The sequence below is a fragment of the Drosophila persimilis genome, unplaced genomic scaffold (genome assembly GCF_003286085.1).
Source record: "Drosophila persimilis strain 14011-0111.01,24,50 unplaced genomic scaffold, DperRS2 tig00000191-arrow-pilon, whole genome shotgun sequence".
Classification (NCBI taxonomy): Eukaryota; Metazoa; Arthropoda; class Insecta; order Diptera; family Drosophilidae; genus Drosophila; species Drosophila persimilis.
The window spans coordinates 14,441,731-14,462,849 of NW_020825298.1; the positions used below are offsets into that span (position 1 = coordinate 14,441,731).

General features: G+C 48.9%; 5 protein-coding genes across 5 annotated transcripts; 1 reads left to right on the forward strand and 4 right to left on the reverse strand.

Moving 5' to 3' along the window:
* Positions 1–442: 442 nt before the first annotated feature.
* LOC6589009 (dynein heavy chain 1, axonemal) lies at positions 443–3,717 on the forward strand. Its single transcript, XM_002014169.2, has one exon. It carries the CDS (start codon positions 458–460, stop codon positions 3,659–3,661), a length of 3,204 nt encoding a protein of 1,067 aa, XP_002014205.1. The 5' UTR covers positions 443–457; the 3' UTR covers positions 3,662–3,717.
* LOC113565712 (tectonic) lies at positions 3,657–5,803 on the reverse strand. Its single transcript, XM_026988627.1, has one exon. It carries the CDS (start codon positions 5,742–5,744, stop codon positions 3,708–3,710), a length of 2,037 nt encoding a protein of 678 aa, XP_026844428.1. The 5' UTR covers positions 5,745–5,803; the 3' UTR covers positions 3,657–3,707.
* Positions 5,747–6,415, reverse strand: LOC6589253 (B9 domain-containing protein 2). Its single transcript, XM_026988628.1, has 3 exons — positions 6,325–6,415; positions 5,900–6,251; positions 5,747–5,840 (listed from the first exon to the last, which is right to left on the reverse strand). The coding sequence occupies exons 1-3, from the start codon at positions 6,410–6,412 to the stop codon at positions 5,747–5,749; spliced, it is 534 nt and encodes a 177-aa protein (XP_026844429.1). The 5' UTR covers positions 6,413–6,415.
* A 327-nt stretch (positions 6,416–6,742) lies between these two features.
* LOC6589138 (testis-specific serine/threonine-protein kinase 1) lies at positions 6,743–8,044 on the reverse strand. The gene is made up of 4 exons (XM_026988325.1): positions 7,892–8,044; positions 7,438–7,834; positions 7,062–7,372; positions 6,743–6,999 (listed from the first exon to the last, which is right to left on the reverse strand). Exons 1-4 carry the CDS (start codon positions 7,929–7,931, stop codon positions 6,743–6,745), a joined length of 1,005 nt encoding a protein of 334 aa, XP_026844126.1. The 5' UTR covers positions 7,932–8,044.
* A 10,917-nt stretch (positions 8,045–18,961) lies between these two features.
* Positions 18,962–19,673, reverse strand: LOC6589577 (protein kish-A). Its single transcript, XM_002014166.2, has 3 exons — positions 19,517–19,673; positions 19,342–19,451; positions 18,962–19,272 (listed from the first exon to the last, which is right to left on the reverse strand). Exons 1-3 carry the CDS (start codon positions 19,517–19,519, stop codon positions 19,167–19,169), a joined length of 219 nt encoding a protein of 72 aa, XP_002014202.2. The 5' UTR covers positions 19,520–19,673; the 3' UTR covers positions 18,962–19,166.
* Between the last annotated feature and the right edge of the window lie 1,446 nt (positions 19,674–21,119).

The window sequence follows — 21,119 nt, forward strand, 5'->3', positions numbered from 1 at the left end:
GCTTTTATGGAGCTGTACACCCTCGCGCACTGCTCCGACGAGACAGGGCGACAGGTCCCGAGGACAGGATAGGAGCCAATAAGCAAAGATTCCCGCTCTAGCCAGTTGATACGCAAGAAATCCTTGATGTGTTTTAAGGGACTAGCCACACGATCCTGAAAATAGTGTTGGAATTAAATATTTTTCAGCGGTGTTTCTCGGTATATCGATGGCTTACTTACTTTACACTATGATGCAGCTGCAGATTGGTCGTGTTGAATGTGGCCTGTGACATGTTGACAATGATGAAGGGCGATCGGTTGACCGGTCTATGCTGTAAGAGTAGAGAATATTAGTGGCATTATTTACAATCGGTAACAATCATAACAGTTTTTTGGAAAATGCCATTTGAAAACTAAATAACTAAAACTTATGTATATTTAGAAATAGGAGTTCGACAGCGAAAAACAGAACAAATATGGATGGAAATTTTGATTCAGACTCTTCCGAGAGTGGGGCAATAAGCATAAGAGCCTCTGATAACTATAGGGAAATAACTGTTGGCAAGCAGATCTGCATTATGCCGCCCCGACCAGGCACTGCGGTGATGAACTACCAGGAGCTGTACATACCACGCGACCAGTTGACCTCCGTCTTCTATCCCATCGAGGAGGCACAGCGCTGGCTCACGTTAGTCGACAAAATGGGAAAATCGCACCGCTTTCCCTTGCCAACCATTCTGCCGAAGGTGATTCAGACCCGGTATGTGCCCAAGCGACAGCTGCCCAAGGACGTAGAGGTGGATCGTCGTCGGCGGCAGTATCAGAAGATCAATCTAAACGAGGAGCTCTTGCTGGCGGGCCTCACCGACGACGTACTGCAGCCTACCGAGGAGCAGTACAACGTGATGTCGGAGTTTGCCTTTCCGCACAAGTTCCCCCTCAGCTACTTTGACGATAGTAACTATGACACCAATTCGCCGGAAGCCTGGTTCGATCTGGGCGTGGTTGGAGACGCACACTATCCGCTTCCGGCAAAGGCGTATCTACCATTCAACCGCAGCTTGCTCAACTGCCAGTGGGTTCTGGCTTCCGTCTCGGCGTACAACGAAGATACGGACATGTGGACACTGCTCTCCCTGGAGGATTGCTGCACCTATGAGGTGCCCAAGCTGCAGTTCATGTTCCTGGCCGAGAATCCGCACAAGTACATAAGTCGCCTAAAGGCCGCCGTTCACGAGCGCTACAAGGGCGAGCAGCTGATGCTGATGGAGCTTATTGTCGACTGCGTGCTCCACGAGGACATCGAGTCGACGGCCTTCTACAGCTTCAAGCCCATCGAGGCAGTGCTTCAGGCGGCCACGGTCTCCGAGCAGTGTAAGCGACGACTACGATCGGAGGTCAATTTGGTCTTTGAGCGCCTGATGGCTCTCTACGAGCTGGAGCAGTTCATCATTACGATGCCCAAGGAGTTTCCGCAGTTCCGCAACATCAATCTCAAGGATTTTCTGCCCCGTGACTTTCACAACGACACCTCCGACCGCGAGAGAGCCGAGGTGCAGGCCCTTGGCATAACCATGTCGAAAAAGCGCTATGCCTACCTGGAGGCAAGTCTCTTTTATTGTATCGGCGGCTTCGAGGCCATGGCCGGTGTGGCCATCGAGTGCCAGCATATCGAAAAAATGTCCATCTTCATCTGCAACTTCAGCAAGCCCCTGGCGCTGGCGGACTTTCTGGAGTCGCAGGAGGCGCACAGCGACAATGTGGCCACGTATCTCAAGGTCTACTGGCCCCAGCAGCTCACCTCCGTCATTACCGTGGTGCTACGGGCGCTGGGCAAGGGCTATCTGGACATTGCCCTGCACGACTGGACCGTGTATCTGATGTGCAAGATCTCCAGATTCATATTGCAGGTGAAATTTCGCATGCAAGACTCCATGGAAGTGCTGCTGGAGACCTCGCTCATGAACTTCTCGCACTTTGTGTGCGATCCCTGCCTGCAGTTCCTGCAGCTGAAGACGAACTTCAAGTGGACCAGCAACTACATTGACACGGAGTTCCCCTTTCCCAAGCCCGTATTCGCCATGACCCTGGGCATCAACGAGGATCGTAAGGTGTTCTACTCCACCGATCCTGATGAATTCCAGCCCGCTCTGATGGACATCTACAAGAGGGGCCTGGAGAAAACCTCTGGCGTGAAGATGATCGACGCTACAGTGATGACCTTCCTTAAATTCGCCCCCAATTTGTACATCCTGACTGTGGAGCTGATTGAGGACAAGTTCCTGATTGAGAACGAGCTGATGCGGCACTGCTATGCCAAGGCCGTGCTGCCCCTCAAGGCGTACGCGCGGATGTACGAGAGATTCATAGACTTCTATCTGCTGAACCTCAACCACTACATGGCGAGCTATGCGGCGGCCAAGAAGCCGTCCTCGGAGGTCAAGCGGGACATACTCGAGCACAAGCGTTTGAAGGAGGAGCTGCGTGTGATTCTGCCGGCCTTCATTACCATTGGACCTTTCTACATCAACGTGGACACGCTGAAGCAGTTCCTCATCAAAAAGCGCATCGAGGTCGTGCGTCGCATTTTCGAGTACTACGTGGATCGCATGTTCGAGACGAATGAACTGCTGCTGGAACGCTGTTTGGAGGTGTTCAACAAGATTGCCGAGCGGCCCATCAGCATCGAGCATCTGTACAGCATTCGGGACTTTGCAGCCACTGTGCCGGATGTGGTCGACCAGCTGCGGGCAGACATACAGATCATGTGGCTGGAGTACGATCTGCTGGACAGTTTCTTTTATAATTTGAGCGATCACCAGTTCGCCATGAAATGGAACGTGTTCGCCTGGCCGCACCAGATCATGGTGCGTCTCTCCACCCTAAAGGAGGAGCAGAAGATCGATATTGAGGAGTTCCTGCGGCAGCATGCCAGCGAGTGCCAGGCGTTTGAGGAGCGCCTGGAGTCCCTCAACGATGAAGTCCAGGCCTTCTCCTTGGTCTTCAATACGAATCGAGCCCAGGAAACATCGGTGGACATCAAGAAGACCTGGGCGCTGATCAAGGAACTCGAGAAGGTCGGCCAGACGCTGCAGTACCGTCAGATGCTGTTCGAGCTGGAGCCACTCTCCGTGGAGTTCCTCCAGAGCATCATCGCCAGCTTCCAGCCCTACAAGCAGCTGTGGTACGCCTGCTCCAACTTCCTCAAGCTCGAGGAGGCCACGCTGGGCAATCCGATAGCCCAAGTGGAACTGGAGGAAGTGTGGAACAACCTGGAGGAGCTGCGCAGCGAGCTGAATGAATCCTTGGTCATATTCAACGAGAAACCCGAGATCATGGAAGTGGCCCGGGTATTTATAGGGAAAATCGATGATTTCGTTCCGCTCTACAACAGCATCAAGGATCTGCGCAACGAGAACTGGATGTACGTCCACTGGGCGGAGCTCAGCGCGGTGGTGGGCGCCGAGATCAAGTACACTATTTCCATGAACTTTCAGTACCTGGTGCGCAAGGGCATCTTGGACTTTCTGCCTCAGGTGCATTACATCTCTGTGAAGGCCGACAACGAGGCTGAGAGTCTACGCGCCGCCCTGGAGGAGGAGGAGCGCCAGAAGCAGGCCGAACTGGATGCAATTCTGCTGCGCAAGCAGTTGCGCAAGTGCCGCCGGGATATACTCTAAAGGATTTTGTTTTAGCCTTTACTTTTCTTGTTTTACAAATGTTAATCTAAATTAAATATTCTTTCATCTCTAGAGATCTGCCTTGAATATCCTTGAGGGCCATCCAGAAAAGCAGCATCGCAAGCACTACGATCTGATAGGCGATCACAGTTGCGGCGCCATTTGGTCGATTCTTCTCTAGATTGTAGAACATGGCCGAGACGCCCAGCGGCAGCTCCACATGCTGTTCGCTGCCATCGAACTCCAGGTCGTGTCTCTGCCCGAGGACGATCCTGGCATACTGCAGGACATTCTGATGCGGCACTCGTCCCTCGAGCAAGGCCACGTCTGCCATATGGAACTCGTAGCCGACGCTTAGGAACATGTTTCGGCAGCTCAGACTCTGCTGCACTTCATCGTAGAAGCCCTGAACGGGTGGCACTTCCTGGCCGTTCTCCTCGAAATAGAGCTGTATGGGGATCCAGCTCTCCGGGTGCGGTCTTCCCAGCTGTGACACAAAGACTTGGGTCATCTCGTCCAGGCTGCTGCAGTTGTGGGGCAGCAGCTTCTTCCAGATCTCGGCCTGGAGGCTCTGACAGAACTCGGTGTGATTGGCATTTTCTTGGAGTAGTGGTGCTGCCTGATGCAGCAGACATTGCTTGGCAAGATCCACTCCGAAGCGTAGGACCTGTTCTTCATCCAATTTCCGTTGACAGTTTCCGCTGCGAGGCTTCCTGGAGAAGAGCGGCAGCCAATGGTAGTCCGGGTCATCGATTCTGGCATGAAAGTAGCTCAGGAGCTGCTGGTCCTCGCTGGTGTTTTGTGGCAGCATTCTCGATAGGATTACGGGGGAGCCGGCTAGGTAGCCCAGTGGACCCGAGCTGGGCTTCGCCAGCGATTCATTTACAGTGGCAAATGTGACCGCGTAGTGCATCCAATTGAGTTCCGTGTCATCCTCTTCTGCAGGAGCTTCCCTGATCAAAAGTTTAGCCTCCAGAATGTTTGTAAAGTTGTGGATCAGTTGAAGTTCCAGACTCTCCACGGGAATATCCCATTGGGTGTCGTTTCCCGACTCGGGGCAAAGCACTCTTCCGTTGTCCAATTTCTGACATACTTGTATATTCAGAGAGTCCACTTCCTGCTCCTCCAAGTCTCTTGGCTTCGGCAGCAATCGATGGCTAGCAGTCAGATTGAGAATCGCCCACACACTCTCCTGCAATTGAGCCTGATCTCTCATCAGGCAATTGCTGACCATCGGCTGCAAGTGTCGAACGAGCTGCTTCAGGTGGCACTGGGAGCTCTCGTAGGCCGCGGGAAGATCAAAGGTGGTCCACTGCTTGCTCTCTGGGTGCCACAGTTGCAAGGGTTGTCCGAGTTTGTACAGCGATGACAAGGATGGCGGCAGTGCGGGCTCCGTCTCGTAGGCTCCCAGTGGGTCTGGCCATTTCTTGTACTGCGAGGCGTCAAAGTTTTTGATCTTCGGCTTCACTTTGGCTGGCTTTGTGTTGCTTCGAAAGACACAAAGCCATCCATCGTTGATCTGGCAGGTGGGCAGGCCGTGGGTATACTGAAAGTCCTCCAATCTTGAGAGCAGCTGCGGCGGAGCCGACACCTTCAGGCAGCTAAAGACCTGCCTGGTCTCTGTGGGACAATCGCGATCACAGCAGCAATTCAGATCGCACATCTTCGACCGCAGATCACAAGAGCAAAAATAGAACGAGTCATCCGGAAAGTTCTTAGAAATCTTTGGCGTCTCAGTGGCATTCAAGGGCTGTGCTTCGGCAGGGGCAACCTCCGCAGGAGTTGTGGTTTTCGGTGCATCTGTGGCCTTGGGCTTCTGTTGGGGTCGTGGTGGAAAAGTGTTGCTGGGAGTGCTGGTGGCCACTTCTGGCAAGGGGCTCGTAGAGCTAGCCAGATCGGTCATCGAGGATACCGGCACAGGTGTGGTCGTGGTCGAGGTTCCTGGTTCCGTAGTGCTTGGGGGAGTGGGTGTGGGTGCGGCCGTGGTGTTGTAGTGTTGGGAGATTCCAATCTTAATCGCGTGGGTTGGGGTACTGGGTGCTGTGATCAGACACAGGACCGACAGCAGAAGAAGCTTATCCATTTCTAATGGAATTCCACGCCGTATTCCTCGAACTTGCGAAAGATTAAGTGGAGATCAGCGATGACTTTTCCAGAGCTACGTGTCTGCAGCTTATAGCTAAAAGAGATTTCAAATATTAGGAGAACTCGCACAAAAACTGGATGGAGGCCATGTACCGCTCTACGCCCGAGAAAAGCAGATCGGTTTTGCTCAAAGACGCTCCGCCGCCGCCGAAGCGCTCGCGAATGCTCTGCCACCAGCCGTTGGGCGCAACCTTCCAGGTGTTAATCTCCACCCGATGGGCACCGGGAGTGGCTGGAATGTGGGCAAAGCCGTAGCCAACGGGCCAGGACTGCTGTAGCACGTTCACTGCGTGCACCTCCACCAGCAGTGTGGGCCAGCCCTGGACGGCAGCGCAGCTCAGGTGAATGTCCAAGGGCGCCGCAAAGTCGGAGCAGCTCTCCAAACGGTTCGACGAGACGTGCGTTTGTCCGTGTACCTCGCCTTGAATCAAGCGCCAGGCGCTGCCTTTAATTGATATGCAAATAAGTCTATTGATCGTCGGAGGAATTTGTGTATGTTTCTGTGGGGCATAGCATACCGCTCTGCAGGGTCCACGTGCAGAATAGATGCGGCTCGTCGAAATCAACTGCTTTCAATATTTGTCCAATTATGTGCACTTCCGCCATCAATTGATCTGTAATTTTTTACTCGAAATCGCGCTTCGCATTAATAAAGTTTTTAAATACTTTTATTTCACTTGATTTCTCTGACAGCCTACAGTTTTTTTCTTTTTTTTTTTTTATGTTTTGGCAGTTGGTTGTTGCCCTGGCAACCCTTTAACCCCCTAAAGGGTGCTGCCAACCCGTGCGGAACGACCAAGGAACTGGTTCGCGTGGAGGGAACCTGTTCTGTACTCAGGGGGTTGGAACTTGTCGTACAAATTTTTTATTTATTTACTGACTGTTAATTTTTAATGAAATTTTTTTACTTGCTCCACGGCAGCGTCACGATTGGAGCTACCTGTTAGAGAACCAGGGATCCTCTTTCACTTGTGGCACGTTGTATCGGATCTTGACAGGTGCTAGGACGTGCATTATCATATGCTTGCATTCGCTGGTGGCTGGCGGCGATTTGGGGAACACCAGCGACTGATTGATGCGCTTCAGGAGTATGTGAACATTGGAGCCGTCGTAGGGCAGACGCCCGAACACCATGGCATAGCAGACCACACCGCAGGCCCACAGATCGGACATAAAGGGATCGTAGGCAACGCCTGGGGAACGGTTATGAATGGATGAAATAGGAGGGGGTGGGGTTGGTGGTGTTCAGAATTACCCTTAAGAATCTCGGGGCTGGCGTAGGCGTAGCTGCCGCAAAAGGTTTTCGACAGCACCACCTGGTTGTCGGAGGAGCGTGTGTCCTTGCGGGCAAAGCCGAAGTCGATTAGCTTGAGATTGTAGTTCTCGTCCAGCAGCAGGTTCTCGCACTTGATGTCCCGATGGACCACGTTCTTGCTGTGTATGTACTCCACGGCGCTAATCAGCTGTCGGAATAGCTTCCGCGACTCCGTCTCGTCCAGGAACTTCTTCTCACGCACATAGTCCAGCAGAGTGCCGTTCTCCGCCAGTTGCATAATCAAATATACCCTATGGATGGAGGGGATGGGGGGTTTCGGATGGTATCCATTGGGACAGCACGACCTGAGACCTACCTGTGACTGGTCTCTATGCTCTGGTAGAATGTGATTAGATTCTCATGGTGCAGTCCCTTCACCGCCTCGATTTCGCGCGGCAGGAACTTTTGCGTATACTCCGGCGGGGCCTTCACCTTGGAAATGATCTTGACGGCCACGCGCTTGCCGTATTCCTCGGAGAAGCCGATCTTAACCTTGGCATAGTTGCCCGTGCCTATCACCTTGCCCAAGATGATGCCATGCTCCTCGAGTATGGTCTTCTGAGGCTTGGCCTTGTCCTCTTCCTTTTGCTGAGCTGTCCCTCCAGTCGACTTGGCCTGGACCTTATCGCTAGTGAAGGTGTATACCTTTTGCTCCTGCCGACGCCCCGAGCTCGTATCAGTGACCAGATCTTGGGAAGAACTTGCTCCAACCACTGCAGAAAATTACATCAAATCATATTTATCTTGTGGCTTTTTGTGGCTTGTTTTACCTGGGCCTGGATCGCCTTTTCGTTTTGGGGCTGTCGCCATTTAAAATGGTAACCACAGATGCGACCTTGCCACGTGCCCCAGGGTGTTGCCGAAATATTAGCGTGCGCTGCCGTGCAACAACCAAAGAATCATTGAAAATAGTACATGTTCGGTTATGAACAATTTTGATAGATCATTTTTGTCAGCGATTTGACATATATTTCAGTGTTGAAATAAGAAACTATTCCAAACAAAAGGTTCGTTTCCTGGCGTCCCATGAGATAATCCATTGAATTCGACTTTGAAATTGGTAACCGGAGAACGAGAGTTTTCCCTGGAGAGCGGCACAGGCAGGGAGAAATGTTTATTTAATTGAGTTAATATGCCATAGGCGGTATATGCTGTGGCGGTATCGTGTGTTTCCAGTTGCCAGTTGTGTAATAACTCAAGCAAAAATCAAAAAGGCCGCGCCGCCCCACCCCAGCCCAGCCCAGCCCAGAGGGCCTTCAAGAGCTCCTCTTTCTCCTCCTACTCTCCTGCTCCCTATGTGATGGAGTGTATGTATGTTTGTGTGTGTTCGAGTGGGTCGGTTCCAACTTTGCCGTCGCGTTAACTTTTTGCTGTCCAGGCACCGGGGACCCAGGCCCCATCACTGCCCCATCCCCCAGCCCCTAGGCATTGGTTACCTACATTTTTACTTAACTTTCATCGCTCTGCCGTGTTTGAGTTTTGGTTTATGAAATTTTAACATTTTTCGCATTACTTTGCCCCAAGTCGGAGGGGCGTGGGGTGGGCTGGGGGATTGGAGAAGCCCCTACCCCCCGTCAGCAAATTTTTAAAGTAGCTTAAGGTCATTCGAGCGGTTTGTAAATTTCAATTGAAATGCGGACAACGACAACTGCAAATACACTCCCTCTCCTTTGACTGAGTCTTGGCGCTCCCGTTTGGGGCACTTTCTGGCCGGCTCCTTGTGGCTCCTTTCTGTGTGGCGTGTGCAAGTGAAGTGAAATTTTTGTGTTTCATTTAAAATTGAAATGTAGCCGTAGGCGGCACAAAGTCGCCTGCAATTGGCAGAGTGGAATTTAATACTGTAGTGGAAACCCACTGTATCCGACGGCACCTGCCCTTCTGACCCCCCATCTGGTCTTTTCTGGTCTCCTCTGGCGGCACTGGATCTGGCTCTGGCACTGGCTCTGGCTCTGGCACACTGTTCACGCTTCTGTATTACATCAAATATTTATAATTTCATAATGAAAAAGAGCAGCCTGCCAAAGATAATGCGAGCACACGGGCGGCACTTGTCACTGGGAATACCCTTTCGGAGCACTACAGTACTCTCAATTGTGTTGCACGGCTTGCCCCTCCTTCTAGTGTTCACCTTTCTGGGTGTGCACTGTGGCCGTGCCTGGACGCAGTACTGAAGAGCATACCCTCCTCGGCTTGATGTTGCCAATTTTTAATGTTCCTTTGTTTTTTTTCTCTGTTTCTCTTTCTGTGCAGGTCACCTGCCTGTGGATCCTGGATGCCGGCACCTGGCCACCTGGCCACCTTCCTGGCTGGTCGGGTAGGAGCATGCATGTTAATGTCCCGCCATTACGTTGATTTCACAATATCCTTGCACATCCTGTCCTGTCCGGAGCACTGCAGGCAGCACAGCACAGCACAGCACAGCTCAGCTCAGCTCGACTCGGCTCGGGGTTTTGCACTCCGCAACTCTGCACGGCAATGTCAAAATTGTTTGTGGCAGTTGCCACCGCAGTTGCGTTGCCTGCCAGCGGAAATGCCGTTGCAATGGACACAAAGGGTGGAGAGGAGCGGCAGGATGGCTGCAGGCTGCAGGGTGCAGGCTGCAGGATGGGGCGGTGCACAGTGGCCAGTGGATGGGGCGTGGAGAGTCGTGCAGTCGCCTTTTGTGGCACACGCAAAACTGACAAAACAGCAAAAATGACAACTGAAATATGCGATGCTGTGCGAAATTTGCGAGAAGGCATCAGCTTCCAGGCTTCGGGATCTGCGTTAGCCTGAGAGCTGCTCTGGGCTCTGGGATCTGGGATCTGGTGGGTCCTGACATTGTGGTTTGTGCTTGAACAGGTCGCCATCAGGATGCAATCGCCATTAGGGGTAACGGAGGTGCTCGTCCTCGTCCTGCATCGTGATTGTGCAATTGCTATGATAAAAACATAAATTTATAATTATCTCCCATAGTTCCTCCTCAAGTTTCCTGTCACATTTCATCATCTGGGGACTTTCGACAGCCCTGTAGTGCAGGCATGCCCCCGGGATGATAAAGAATTCCGGCACAGGAATGTTTCTTGGCTTATCCTTCTGCTCCTTCCGTCCCTCCTTACATTTATTGCCGTGTTTGTGCATAATGAAGCAAAGTCCATTGTTGCGGTCAGTTCTGGTTTTTCTCTCTCTTCTCTTTTGGCCTCCCGCCTCCCGGCTCCCTCCTTCTCCTCCTCCTCCTCCTCCTACCATCCAGCATGCAACTGAAATGGTCATTCATTTGCGGTAATGCGTGGTCACCACATGCCACGCCCTTGCGCCTCCTGCTGCCCCTTCCGTAGTGCATCTCTGCTTTTGCCGTTTTTCACTTATTCTCTCCCTCTGTTTTTCTCTGTGCATTTCCCTTTAGCTGTTATCTCCTGCCCCGCTCCGTTTGCCCTGTCATTAACATGATTCTTCTCTGGACGTTGCTTGCATATTTTCCCTGTTGATACCCTCACATAAGAGTCTCATAAATATACAATTGCCAATGATTATAGGATATTCCATTCAAATTGATACTTTTCACGTATTTTGGCTGCCGAAAGCAACGTTTAATGAAGTTGGCCAAAGAATTTGAAGAAGGTTTAGTCACAGAATCTACGGAATGGAATTCGTGTCATTTGTGGAGCATAAAAGTGTACTTTGTGCTTCGACTTGCCCCAACATTGCCTCCTTTCTTTTGTTTGCACTGATGTTTATTAAAAAATTATTAAAAAGAGCGAGACAACAGACAGGAGAGGAGGCACAAGAATGTAAGAAGAAACTTTAATGCTGTCCCAGGCATAATCGCAATGCAAATCTTTGTGCCTCTCGATGCGATGCGAAACGGAAATGAAATGAAAAGAAACGACTTGCAGAAATGTTGGAAAGACGGGAAGGGAAGGGAAGGGCAGGCAAACCATTTGTTATGGAAGGAAAGCTGTGGAACCTATGGTTACTTAATGAGAGCTCGAAACGATTGAGTGCGGAGATCGATGGGGATAGCATTTCGTGTCTCCTTTATGGCTAATCTATAGGCGTGCTCTCTGGAGTATAAACATGAAATCTGGCAGACGACACATATTTATCCAAGAATAATTTCATGTCCAATAACAGTTCAATTTCCGACTAAAATATTACGCCTTGAGCCCTGCTCTGCGGAGCTGCCAACACACTAAATAGAAAAGAGATTCTAAAAATACAGACGAAAAATTGTGGTGTGGCTACTTTTGAGACGCACACACAGACACGCCCACAAGCTGGGAAAAATTGTGGCGAAATGCAGTGAGGAATATTGTAATCCCAGTGCTGAAAGACCAACAACAAGGACACAGCGACAGAGACAGAGACAGAGCCGGAGACAACATAACTTCTTTGGCATAATAAAATAATATTTTGGCTCTAGTCCAAGGCAAAAACAAAGCCAAACAAGCTAAGAAACAAGAGCAACAGCAACGGACTAAGCTGCCACAGAACAGGGACAAGGGCGAGGAGCGGAAGTTGCACAGGGTAGTGGAAAAAGTCCAGAGACCAGATGAAGTGGCCTCTACTTTCCAAAGGGAAGATAGGGGTCGGCGAAGGGGTATCGAATCCAGAGGTTTGTGGCCATGACAGCGACCAAAGTAGCAGAAGTCAAGTGCCTGAATGTCCTGCGTTCGGGGGCTCTTCCTCTGGGGTCTCTGCGGCCTCTGGGGCCGGGTCCGGCCTGTCAAGTTCAAGGATTTAAAAATGTTAAACAGAACTATGGACTGGACCAGGCAAGTGGGTACGGGCATGCCCAAATAATGATATTGTATTGGGTTAGACGGTCTCTGTTCCTGTTTCTGTCCCCCTCCCTGTCCCTGTCCCCCTGGACGCTTCTTCCTGTCTGGCAGTCGGTTCTGTCATGATTTTATTTTGCATGCAGGCGCGTGTCAATGCACGTCCTTCCTCCCGACCCCCCTTTGGCGTGCAGTGAAGCGTTGTGTTGTTACATTTTTGGCAGCCCGCCTAAAAGTATGCAACGTCTGTGTCTGCTGCGGAATTGTGCATGTCTGTGCCGTGCCGTCTCTGCCCTTCATTACCCTTTAGCCTTCACTCTTTGAGTGCGGGTTACCATTTTTGTCCCCCCACAATTTCAAGCTATTTCAATTTAGGCTTCAGATTTATTTAAGGCATTTCCAGCCAGCCCTATGCTCCCTGGCATTCGTCGTAGGCCGGCAATTTAAATGCTGGCTGGCATTCACCTCGTTTTGGCCTACCATATGCATTTAAATGCCTTGCATGTGAGGGTAAAATAAAAAATCCAAATTGAAAAACGGGGGCAACACGGGGAAAACCTGCAATCGGCAACTGGCGCGCGCGTCGCCATTGCAATATGCAATATGCAATATGCATTTGTATATGTGTCAACAGCTGCTGTTGCTGCCAAATAAAACAAATGGCAAAGGGCTGTGCGAGTCGGGCAGGGAGTCGCGAGAGGGTTACTCTATATTAATGATCATTAGAAGGATATTTTTGGGGGAGACTCAGTGGGAGATTCAGGCCTATCATTTCACAAGCCTTGCTGACGACCAGTAATCTCCGAATGATTGATTGATCACATTCTGGAGAACTATAGAGACCTCAAACTCCATCTCTATGATCTCCGATTTATTGAATTATTTTCAAGGAATTACTCCATTAGATCACATTTTGGAGCACTTTATAATCATTTTTCGCCGCATTGCGAGTGTCATGCCAGACCTGTCCACAACTAACTTTCGTAGGTCTACGTTCAGTCCTTAATCCCTTAAGAGCTTATGTAACTTGTAACCACAAAATACCCTTCAGGCATGCTGCAAAACGAACCAAAACGAAGAGCAACAGTTTCCTCTCAAAAAAACAAAAAAGGAAACATATTACATATATCAAGAAAAGAGAAAAAAAAAAACCAAATATAATTCCTTTTTGGCAGTTGCGGCCTTTTCCACAGAAGAGTGAAATAAAGCTCGTAAAAAAAAAATACTGAACAACAGAAAATAACATAAATTAATATTCAGTTAAAAATGTGCAAATATTTTACGCTCGCATGTGGCTGCGGGTTCGTTCTCTCCCCTGAAAGGCTCTCCTTTCCTTTCCTTTCCCCTCACCCTCTCTCTTTACGGTCACTGGATTCTGTGGAGCTCTCTCTCTCGGTCGCCTCTTGTGCCTCCTTTTGTTGCAGCTTTTTTGGTAGTGTTTTTTTGTTTTCGGGGGTAAATTTATGAATTATTTGCGCGCTTGCCGTTGAATTTATTAAATGTAAATGCTCTGTGTTTCTCTCTCGCTCTCGCTCTCTCTCTCTCTCCCTCTGTCTCTGTCTTCCGTTGGCCAGTGAAAAATGCCGTAGCACACTTTTCAGCGGCACAGCGACTTATCTACAGGGCAGCATTCAGGGAGGAGAATGTATCGCCGCGAGGTAATTTACATGCATTTTTGCTATAAATTAATGCGCCTGCAGGTCATTGAGGTTCCAAGAATATGTATCGTGTATCTGTGTGTTGTTGTGTGATTTATGCAAATGTTCAGTAAATTACAAAGAGCACACACACACATGCATACGGGTTGTATCTATCTACCATGTGTGTGTGTGTATCTGTGGGGTAATTAAAAATGCATAGAATTTTACATAAGCCAGTCAACTAATATTCATAGTTTCAAAGTTTTCATCCATCAACCACTCGGGAGCAGGGACCCACTTAATAAGCCCCAAAACAACCGCAGGGTTGTAGCCACCCACCACCCCCTCCATATCTCTCTCTCTCTCTCTCTCTCTAATGCTTAAAAGATAACCAAACCACTAAGCTCTTCCCTCTCTCTCTCTCCTTACTGCCACTGCCACTGCCACTGTGCACTGTGTCGCTCGTGTCTGCATTATGAGCTCATTAATTATTCATAAATATTGCTTTACGCAATTAGTTAATTCCAGGATTGATTGATTTACTTTTGTCTGAATATGTATTAGCTTTGCCCCCTCCTCCTTCTCCTCCTTTGATATGTGCATCTCTCTGTCTCTTTTGCATTTGTCTCCTCCACTCCACTCCTCTCCACTCCACTCTACTCTACTGTTCTGTTCTGTCGTGCCAAGGCAAATAGTTTCCACACATCTAACGACAAAATGCCATAAATGCTTTTCTATTTGCATTTCACTCAACTGCAAACGGGGGGTGGGGGGTTTCCCCCCATTATACACGACGAGGGGCAGTTGTATTTGCGCTGAGGCAGTATTTAGGGATGCGAATAGTCGGTGGGTAGGGTAGAAATGTGCACTAATGTGCCATACATGGAATTGTCTTGACCGCATGGAGGACTTCGAGGGGAATACTCGTACCTATAGGAAAGTATCGATTGAGTTCAGTTGGGAATCCACTCGAATTCGTGTTCCTTTTTAATTGTTAATGATATTTGGTTGATAGCAATCCAATGATACAAATTCTTATAATTCCACACTCAACTTCCTGCCTGATTATCAACGACAAGACCCCGCTCCTATTTAATCGATTATTTGAGCACCTGCAACTGCAATCCCCATCGAGGTGGTCTCCCTCCATTTGTCTCCGTGTTTTTGGGGTAGCAGCTGAAATTTGCAGTCAACATAAATCGCTGGCCAAGGTTGAGGTTTTGGCCAGCCAAATGCCGCAGCTCTCCGTCTTAGGGGCTCAATACAGACAGACGGACGGACCCGGCTTAAATGCAAATTAATTAGAGCCGAGCCGACCAATAATGCGGATGGGGACAGGTAGGCGTTAAAATTTGAATGCTATATGGAATGGATTTTTAAACAGCAATCTACTCGAATTCGCATTCGCATTCGTGTTCGTGTTCGTAGTAGCTATCAAGACTCAATCGAGCGTTCCTGAAAGTGGGCTCAAGTGCATGGCAGCGAATGGTTGCTAGGGGTGCGGGGTTGTTGGGGGTGCGGTGGGGATCAGGTCTGCCTATGGTTGATGGGTTATTACGGTCGGACAATGCGTAAGCCTCAATTAAGCTGCAACAATTAGTGTAGAGGCTTATTACGAGCAGCTTTGTTCCTCCGTGTGTGCACTCCCTCGTTTTGGGTGTGTGTGTGTGTGTGCGTGTGTGTGTGTGTGTGCGGTGGGGCATTATGTTTATTTCGATGATTGAGGGACTGCAATTGAAAGGGGGAGTGGGGGGTGGGGTGTTTGTGTATTCTATTAAGGGGTAATATGTTTGGTTACAGACAGTTTAAAACCATCATTGATGAACTCGAATTGGAGCTAAGACCTCTGCCTGCGTCCTGCCTGGGATTGGGGAAGTGATTAGGGGAGCCATTTGGGGAGGGGGGTTAAATGGCCAATTTCAATGCTTTTAAGCTCCCTTCTTCTCTATCTTCCCTTCCTGTTACCCGACCCTTTGCCACTCCCAGTGTATTCCTTCATTAAAATCCCTTCCGAATTCGAGGCCTTTTTTTGTGTGCTTGTGTACTCTCAATTTACCAGAAATTACCTCGAATTTCCCATCTGGTGTGCCTGGTGTAGCTCGTGTACCTCCTGTACCTTCTGTACAGAGCTTCAAAACTTTAAGTCCCTTTCATCCTCTTGCTCTGAGGGCGGCTCTCTGGCTACGGCCCAGGGACTCCCTGTGTCCAGTGAGCTCTCTTCCACTTGTAAGCTAATACCTTTTGGCCAACTTCAACTTTGGCCGTGCAACTTCAGTTGTTGCCACTTCCACATCAGCCAAACCGAACCGAACGCAACGCAACGCAAAGGCAAAGGCAAAGGCAAACAAACAGATCTCCTGCTCGGGCTCCTCCTGCTGCTGCTCCTGCCCTTGGTCCTCCTTGAGCATCACAGGAGGACTTTGTGTCATTTCGCCTGTTCTCCTCCTTTGGATTCTCTTTTTTCTGGATGCTGTTGCTCCTGCTGTTCTTTCTCCTGTTCATCCTGCTGTTCCTGATGCTCCTGCTGCTCCTGTACTGTTAGCATATTTTATGCAATGACAATGGCTTTGGCCTCGCCACTGTTGGTAGTTTATAAATCATTTGAGATAAGCTGCTGCACAACGTGCAACACCTGATGCCTTTTTGAAAGGATGCCGCCGACCCCATGCCACGCCCCACGCCACATGCCCCATGCCCCATACCTCGGCCGCCACCACCACCTGCTCTGCCATTGTGGAGAAGACTCTTGTACAACGTTAAAAATTTGCAGACAACGACTAAATGGGCACAAAAAACAGAGGCAGCCACCGCCAGTGGAGAGTGCGGGGGGTGCGGAGGGTACGGCGTTGGTGGAACAGAACATAACAAAATTGAAAATAAAAACGAATAGCAAAAAATTGGCAAATGGCAAAAGGGAATAACAAGGAAGAGAAACAAAAAAAAAAGCTAGGAACATGAGGAAGAGGAAATACCCTTTCTACTGTGGGAGACTAAAGAATACTAAATATATTATAATATGTATTTGTACTTGATTTAAGATTGTATACCTTGAATTCTTCCTCCATTTAATAGCCTGGAACAAAAGAAAAAATATAAGTAGGAAATACAAATAAACTAAATGATTTATAAGCTATAAATTATTCTGGACGAGACAAAAATTAGGTGGTAGGGTAGGTCTGGATGAACAGAAGACTTCCTCATATTTAGAGTATGCCATATACATTTTTTTTAAATTTAAATCCCCCGGCTTCTGCCGCGCGGATATCCGAACAATTATGGATTGAAAAAAGACCTTTCACAGGATTTTCAATTCGTGTCGATAGAGTGGAATATATAAAAGAGTCTTCGCATACAAGTATGCAACAAATCTATCCTCAAAATCAACCATACCTCGACTCCCTACAACGCTCTCTGGCTCTACCTCCATTCGGCAGGACAACATCAGGCAGGCGGCGGCAACAAAATTGTTTGCGGTGCGGCGTGGAGTAAAAATATGAAAATGTAAATAGCATAAAATGAAAACCTGCAATGGCAGCACTTTTGCAACACTTTGAGGCATGGTGAGCACCGCACCGCGCCCCATCACCCAAGGCAGGCACCAGGGAATGTGGGTGTGTGGGATGTCGATGTTGATGCCGATGCCGATGTCGATGTCGGTGGTTGGTGCCATCCCCGGGATGGGACTCCTTCGCTGTGACTGACGCTGAGTGCAAGCTGTTTAGCTTTCATGTGACAAAGTAAATTTCAATATATTGAAATTGTTATTTAAGTAGAGTGCACGTGGATCCCACCCACACCCACACCCACCCAGTGATGGAGGTGTGGAGTGGAGTGGAATGGAGTGGGGGTGTCCCTCGATTTTGTTGTCTCTGCATTTATGGGCGGCAACTGCCAGCTGCTGTCAGAAGGCCCCCCTCGAGAGCCCCCTCCCGCCTTCGCTTCTTGTAAATAGTGTCATAAATAAATTGCCGTGATTTGTGTGCCAGTCACCAGAAAGAGAGAGGGAGAGAGAGGGACACAGAGGGAGAAGCCCATAGAGATAAAAGTGGAGAGAGAAAAAATAAAACAACAATATCATGCTAACAAATTGCATTTTAAAATGCAACCCAAGCGATTTGCTAACAAAAGTACAAAAGTACAGTTGCCGCCGCATCGTTGCAAAACAAAACCAATATGGCTGCCCGCACAGCTGACGGACAGAAAGAGATAGACGCATGTAGAGTGCCAGGGAGAGAGAGGGAGAAGCAGAGGCAGAGGGAGAGAGCAGCTGCTGTCGGTTCAGAGTTTTTGGTATACGATTTAATTACAAATAAAGTAATTTTTAATTGAATAACCGCCAAAGTTGATGGAAAAACGTTCCGGTACCAACTGAAAATGCACACCCACACATAGGCATGCCAATGGCACAGACACTCACACACACACGCACACGCACACATAGATGGATTGGTAGGAAGGCAGAGGCTTAAAAACTGATCGATTTTCAGTTTCGGTTTGATGGAAAACAGCGTGAAAAATGCGCATCAGCCTTGGCCCGTCTCGTTCTGGCAAGCCCTCTACCGCCCGTCCCCCTTTCACCGTTAACTTCATTCTCGCCATGCAACATGTGCAACATTTGTTGTGTGTGAGAGTGTGTGAATGGCATTTCCATCTGGGCATCTGTAGTGCGTGTACGTGTGTGTGTGTGTGTGTGCTTTTGGTGTGGACATTAATTTTGCCACTTTTCTGCCCTTTGCATACGCAGTGCAGTGGTTTGCTGTCCATCTGGGTCCATCTTGACCCACACAGAGGATGGATGCCCTACAAGCAAACATGTAGGGGGTGTATCTGGTAGTCAAAGGATCCTTCGCTGCAAATATCTGCTCAAGGGCAGGATCAGCAAAGCTCTGCCCAAAAAGATCTACGATCAATGAGAACTTTTGAACAATCTTTTGTATCTATGGATACTCGTGAGCACCCGTAGCTTTCCTGATTTGCTACACTCTTCTTACACTCCTGGAATCCTCCTCCATCTTTTCATTTCGCTCTCAGCCTCAAGAGCATTCAATTATTCACTTGATCCCATTCACTATCTCTGCCACTGCCATTCCCACTCTCTTTCTCCTTCTTCCTGCCGCTTCCTGGTTTTTTACAATTTACAGTAGCTTCTTTTTCGCTGCGCTTATTTGCAATTGCATCATCGATTTAATTGCAAATTAATTGCTTCATCATTGGCGAGCGCATGGTCGTCATTCAGACCAGACACTCCACTGGCATGGCCTCAATATGCTCCGCCACAAAGCCCCTCATCCCCATGACCATGTCCACTCGCATCCCAGTCCTTGCCACAGCCAACCACCGAGCAGGCAACCAACCGACAAACCCCATTTGACTGAATCCCGGGTCCAAGTCATCAAGCGAATTGCGGGGCAGCTGGCGTTTATTTTTACATTTCGCGCCGGGCGCTGCATTACTTTGTAATTATTGTGGCAAATGGTTTGTTTGCATATTGATTACAGCTGCAAAAAGCCAATCGTTGGTCAGTCGGCCTCTGCCTCTGGCTCTGGCTCTGCCTCCTCCTCCACCGCCTTCTACGGCTGCAGCTCTTCCTGTCGTTTGAGGCCTACTGCTGCCATCGCCTCTTCGCGTCCTTCAGCTGCTGCCGCTCGTCAGTTGCCCATGAGCACGACAAAGGCCTGCACGATACAGGCCGCTGCCACATAGGGGCTGAGACGCTCTCCAATCCTTGCCATCTTCCAGAAGACTCCCTTCCATCTAAGTAGCGGAAGCAAACTGATTGCCGTTCACAGATTTAACGCAAAGTGGAGGCGGAGGAAGACTTACCCTGTCCGATGAGTATCGAGTAGCTGCGGCACCACGGAGCGCACAAAGGCACAGGTGCAGATGAGTAACAGCAGCACAGACAACATTCCAGAAAAGTGAAAAATAGCCGACTTGCAGAGGGGAAATACGATTTATTTCAGTCCGAGATTGAAGGCACTCAGATTCATCTACTCACCATTCTTTTTGATATATATTTCGGGATAATATTGTGTAAATTGTTGACAAGTCAGGCCAAATCGATGTCAAAGCATTAGTGTTGCACAACGATTGTGCGACCAGTGTCGTAAAGGACTGTTTTCATCGATAACATGTGCTTAGCCGATCGGAAAACTCTGCAAATATTCAGAGCCAGTTATGCTTTCAAAACTGTTAGGGCTCCAAGTTGGGGTTAACTTTTTGTTACATTTCAGTGCGCATAGCCCTCACAATGATTGACTGCCAGAAGTTTCTCCTGCCGCAAAACTTCGCTCTGCTCCTCCTGGGGCTCCTCTTTTTCTCCTCAAATGAAATTAGACGAAATTGCCTGGCGAACACAGTGGCAAATGTACGTGTAATGGAATTTGCTGCGCCAATTGCATTGAGCAAGCCAGCAGCCAAGTAGCCAGCCGCCGACTGACGAGTGACGACTGCCGGCTGCCGCAACAAAGGGAGCCGCCGAGGCGAGCCCTTGTCCTGCAGGCCTGCAGGACACAGACAGGGCCTCCGACCAGGGTGGAGAGTGCAGAAAAAACTTGCGGTTGATGCATTTTTATGAAATGAAGCGCAAAGTGGACGTGGCTGAGACTCCCCGCACCCATCATCGCTTCCAGTTTGTGGCACTTTTTCTCCGGTTCTACTACCCGTAGATATATGCGGGCGGGTGCAAGAAAACATAATAATATATACTGGAAAAAATGACAAAAATGACAAAAGACATGTTAAAAGCACACAAAAAAAGAGAGCGCACTGAAAGTGGCAACAGAGAGACGCCGCCGACGCCGACTGTCAGCCAGGCCAAAAGTAGACAACGGCACTTTTTGATAGGCCGGGAGGGAGGTGGTTTGGCTGGTTGTGGGGCGGTGTTCCTGTTAGGAAGATTTACTTGACGATAGAAACCACACACACACAAAACAAAAAGGAGAAGTAGAAGGAAAGGCGTGCAAAGTGCCGACGAACTAAAAAATATTTGCACAACAATGGAATAAGGAAAGAAGAGAAAAGGATACTTAAGCAGCAAAATGGTGCCTGAGGGTCGACTAAGGAATGCCCATTCTTGGGGAAGTCTGTTTTGGAAGAAAGAACACGTTAACGATGGCACTCAAACAGGACATAATAAGGACATGTATCTGGTTATGTATCTATTACGAGTAAATGAGTATTTTCCGTGAAGTTTGAAGTGATATTAATTTATGAAGCTGGTTTATATTTGCACTCCTTAGAGTTAAAGTAAAAAGCCCACGTATTTCATAGACCTTAGGCTTTAGGCACACACATAAAACATATAATATTTGTTCTAAGAGCAGTTTGGTTTAAAACTATGGCAATCCCGATTTCTCCAAAGGAATGTCCCGAAACTGGAGAATACTTCACTCCGCTCCTTCCAGCCGGTACTCCCTCTGCATACCCTGCAGATGCACACATAAATTGCGAGCAGGAGAATAACTCCAGCAATTGGGTACCGGGGCAGAGGGTAAAAATGGGTTAGCTTCTCTCCGGCTCGCCTCGGTCTGTTCTGGTTTGGGTTGTAAAATGTAAGTAGCTATAAAATATGAATATAATAGAGCACATCACATCATCGG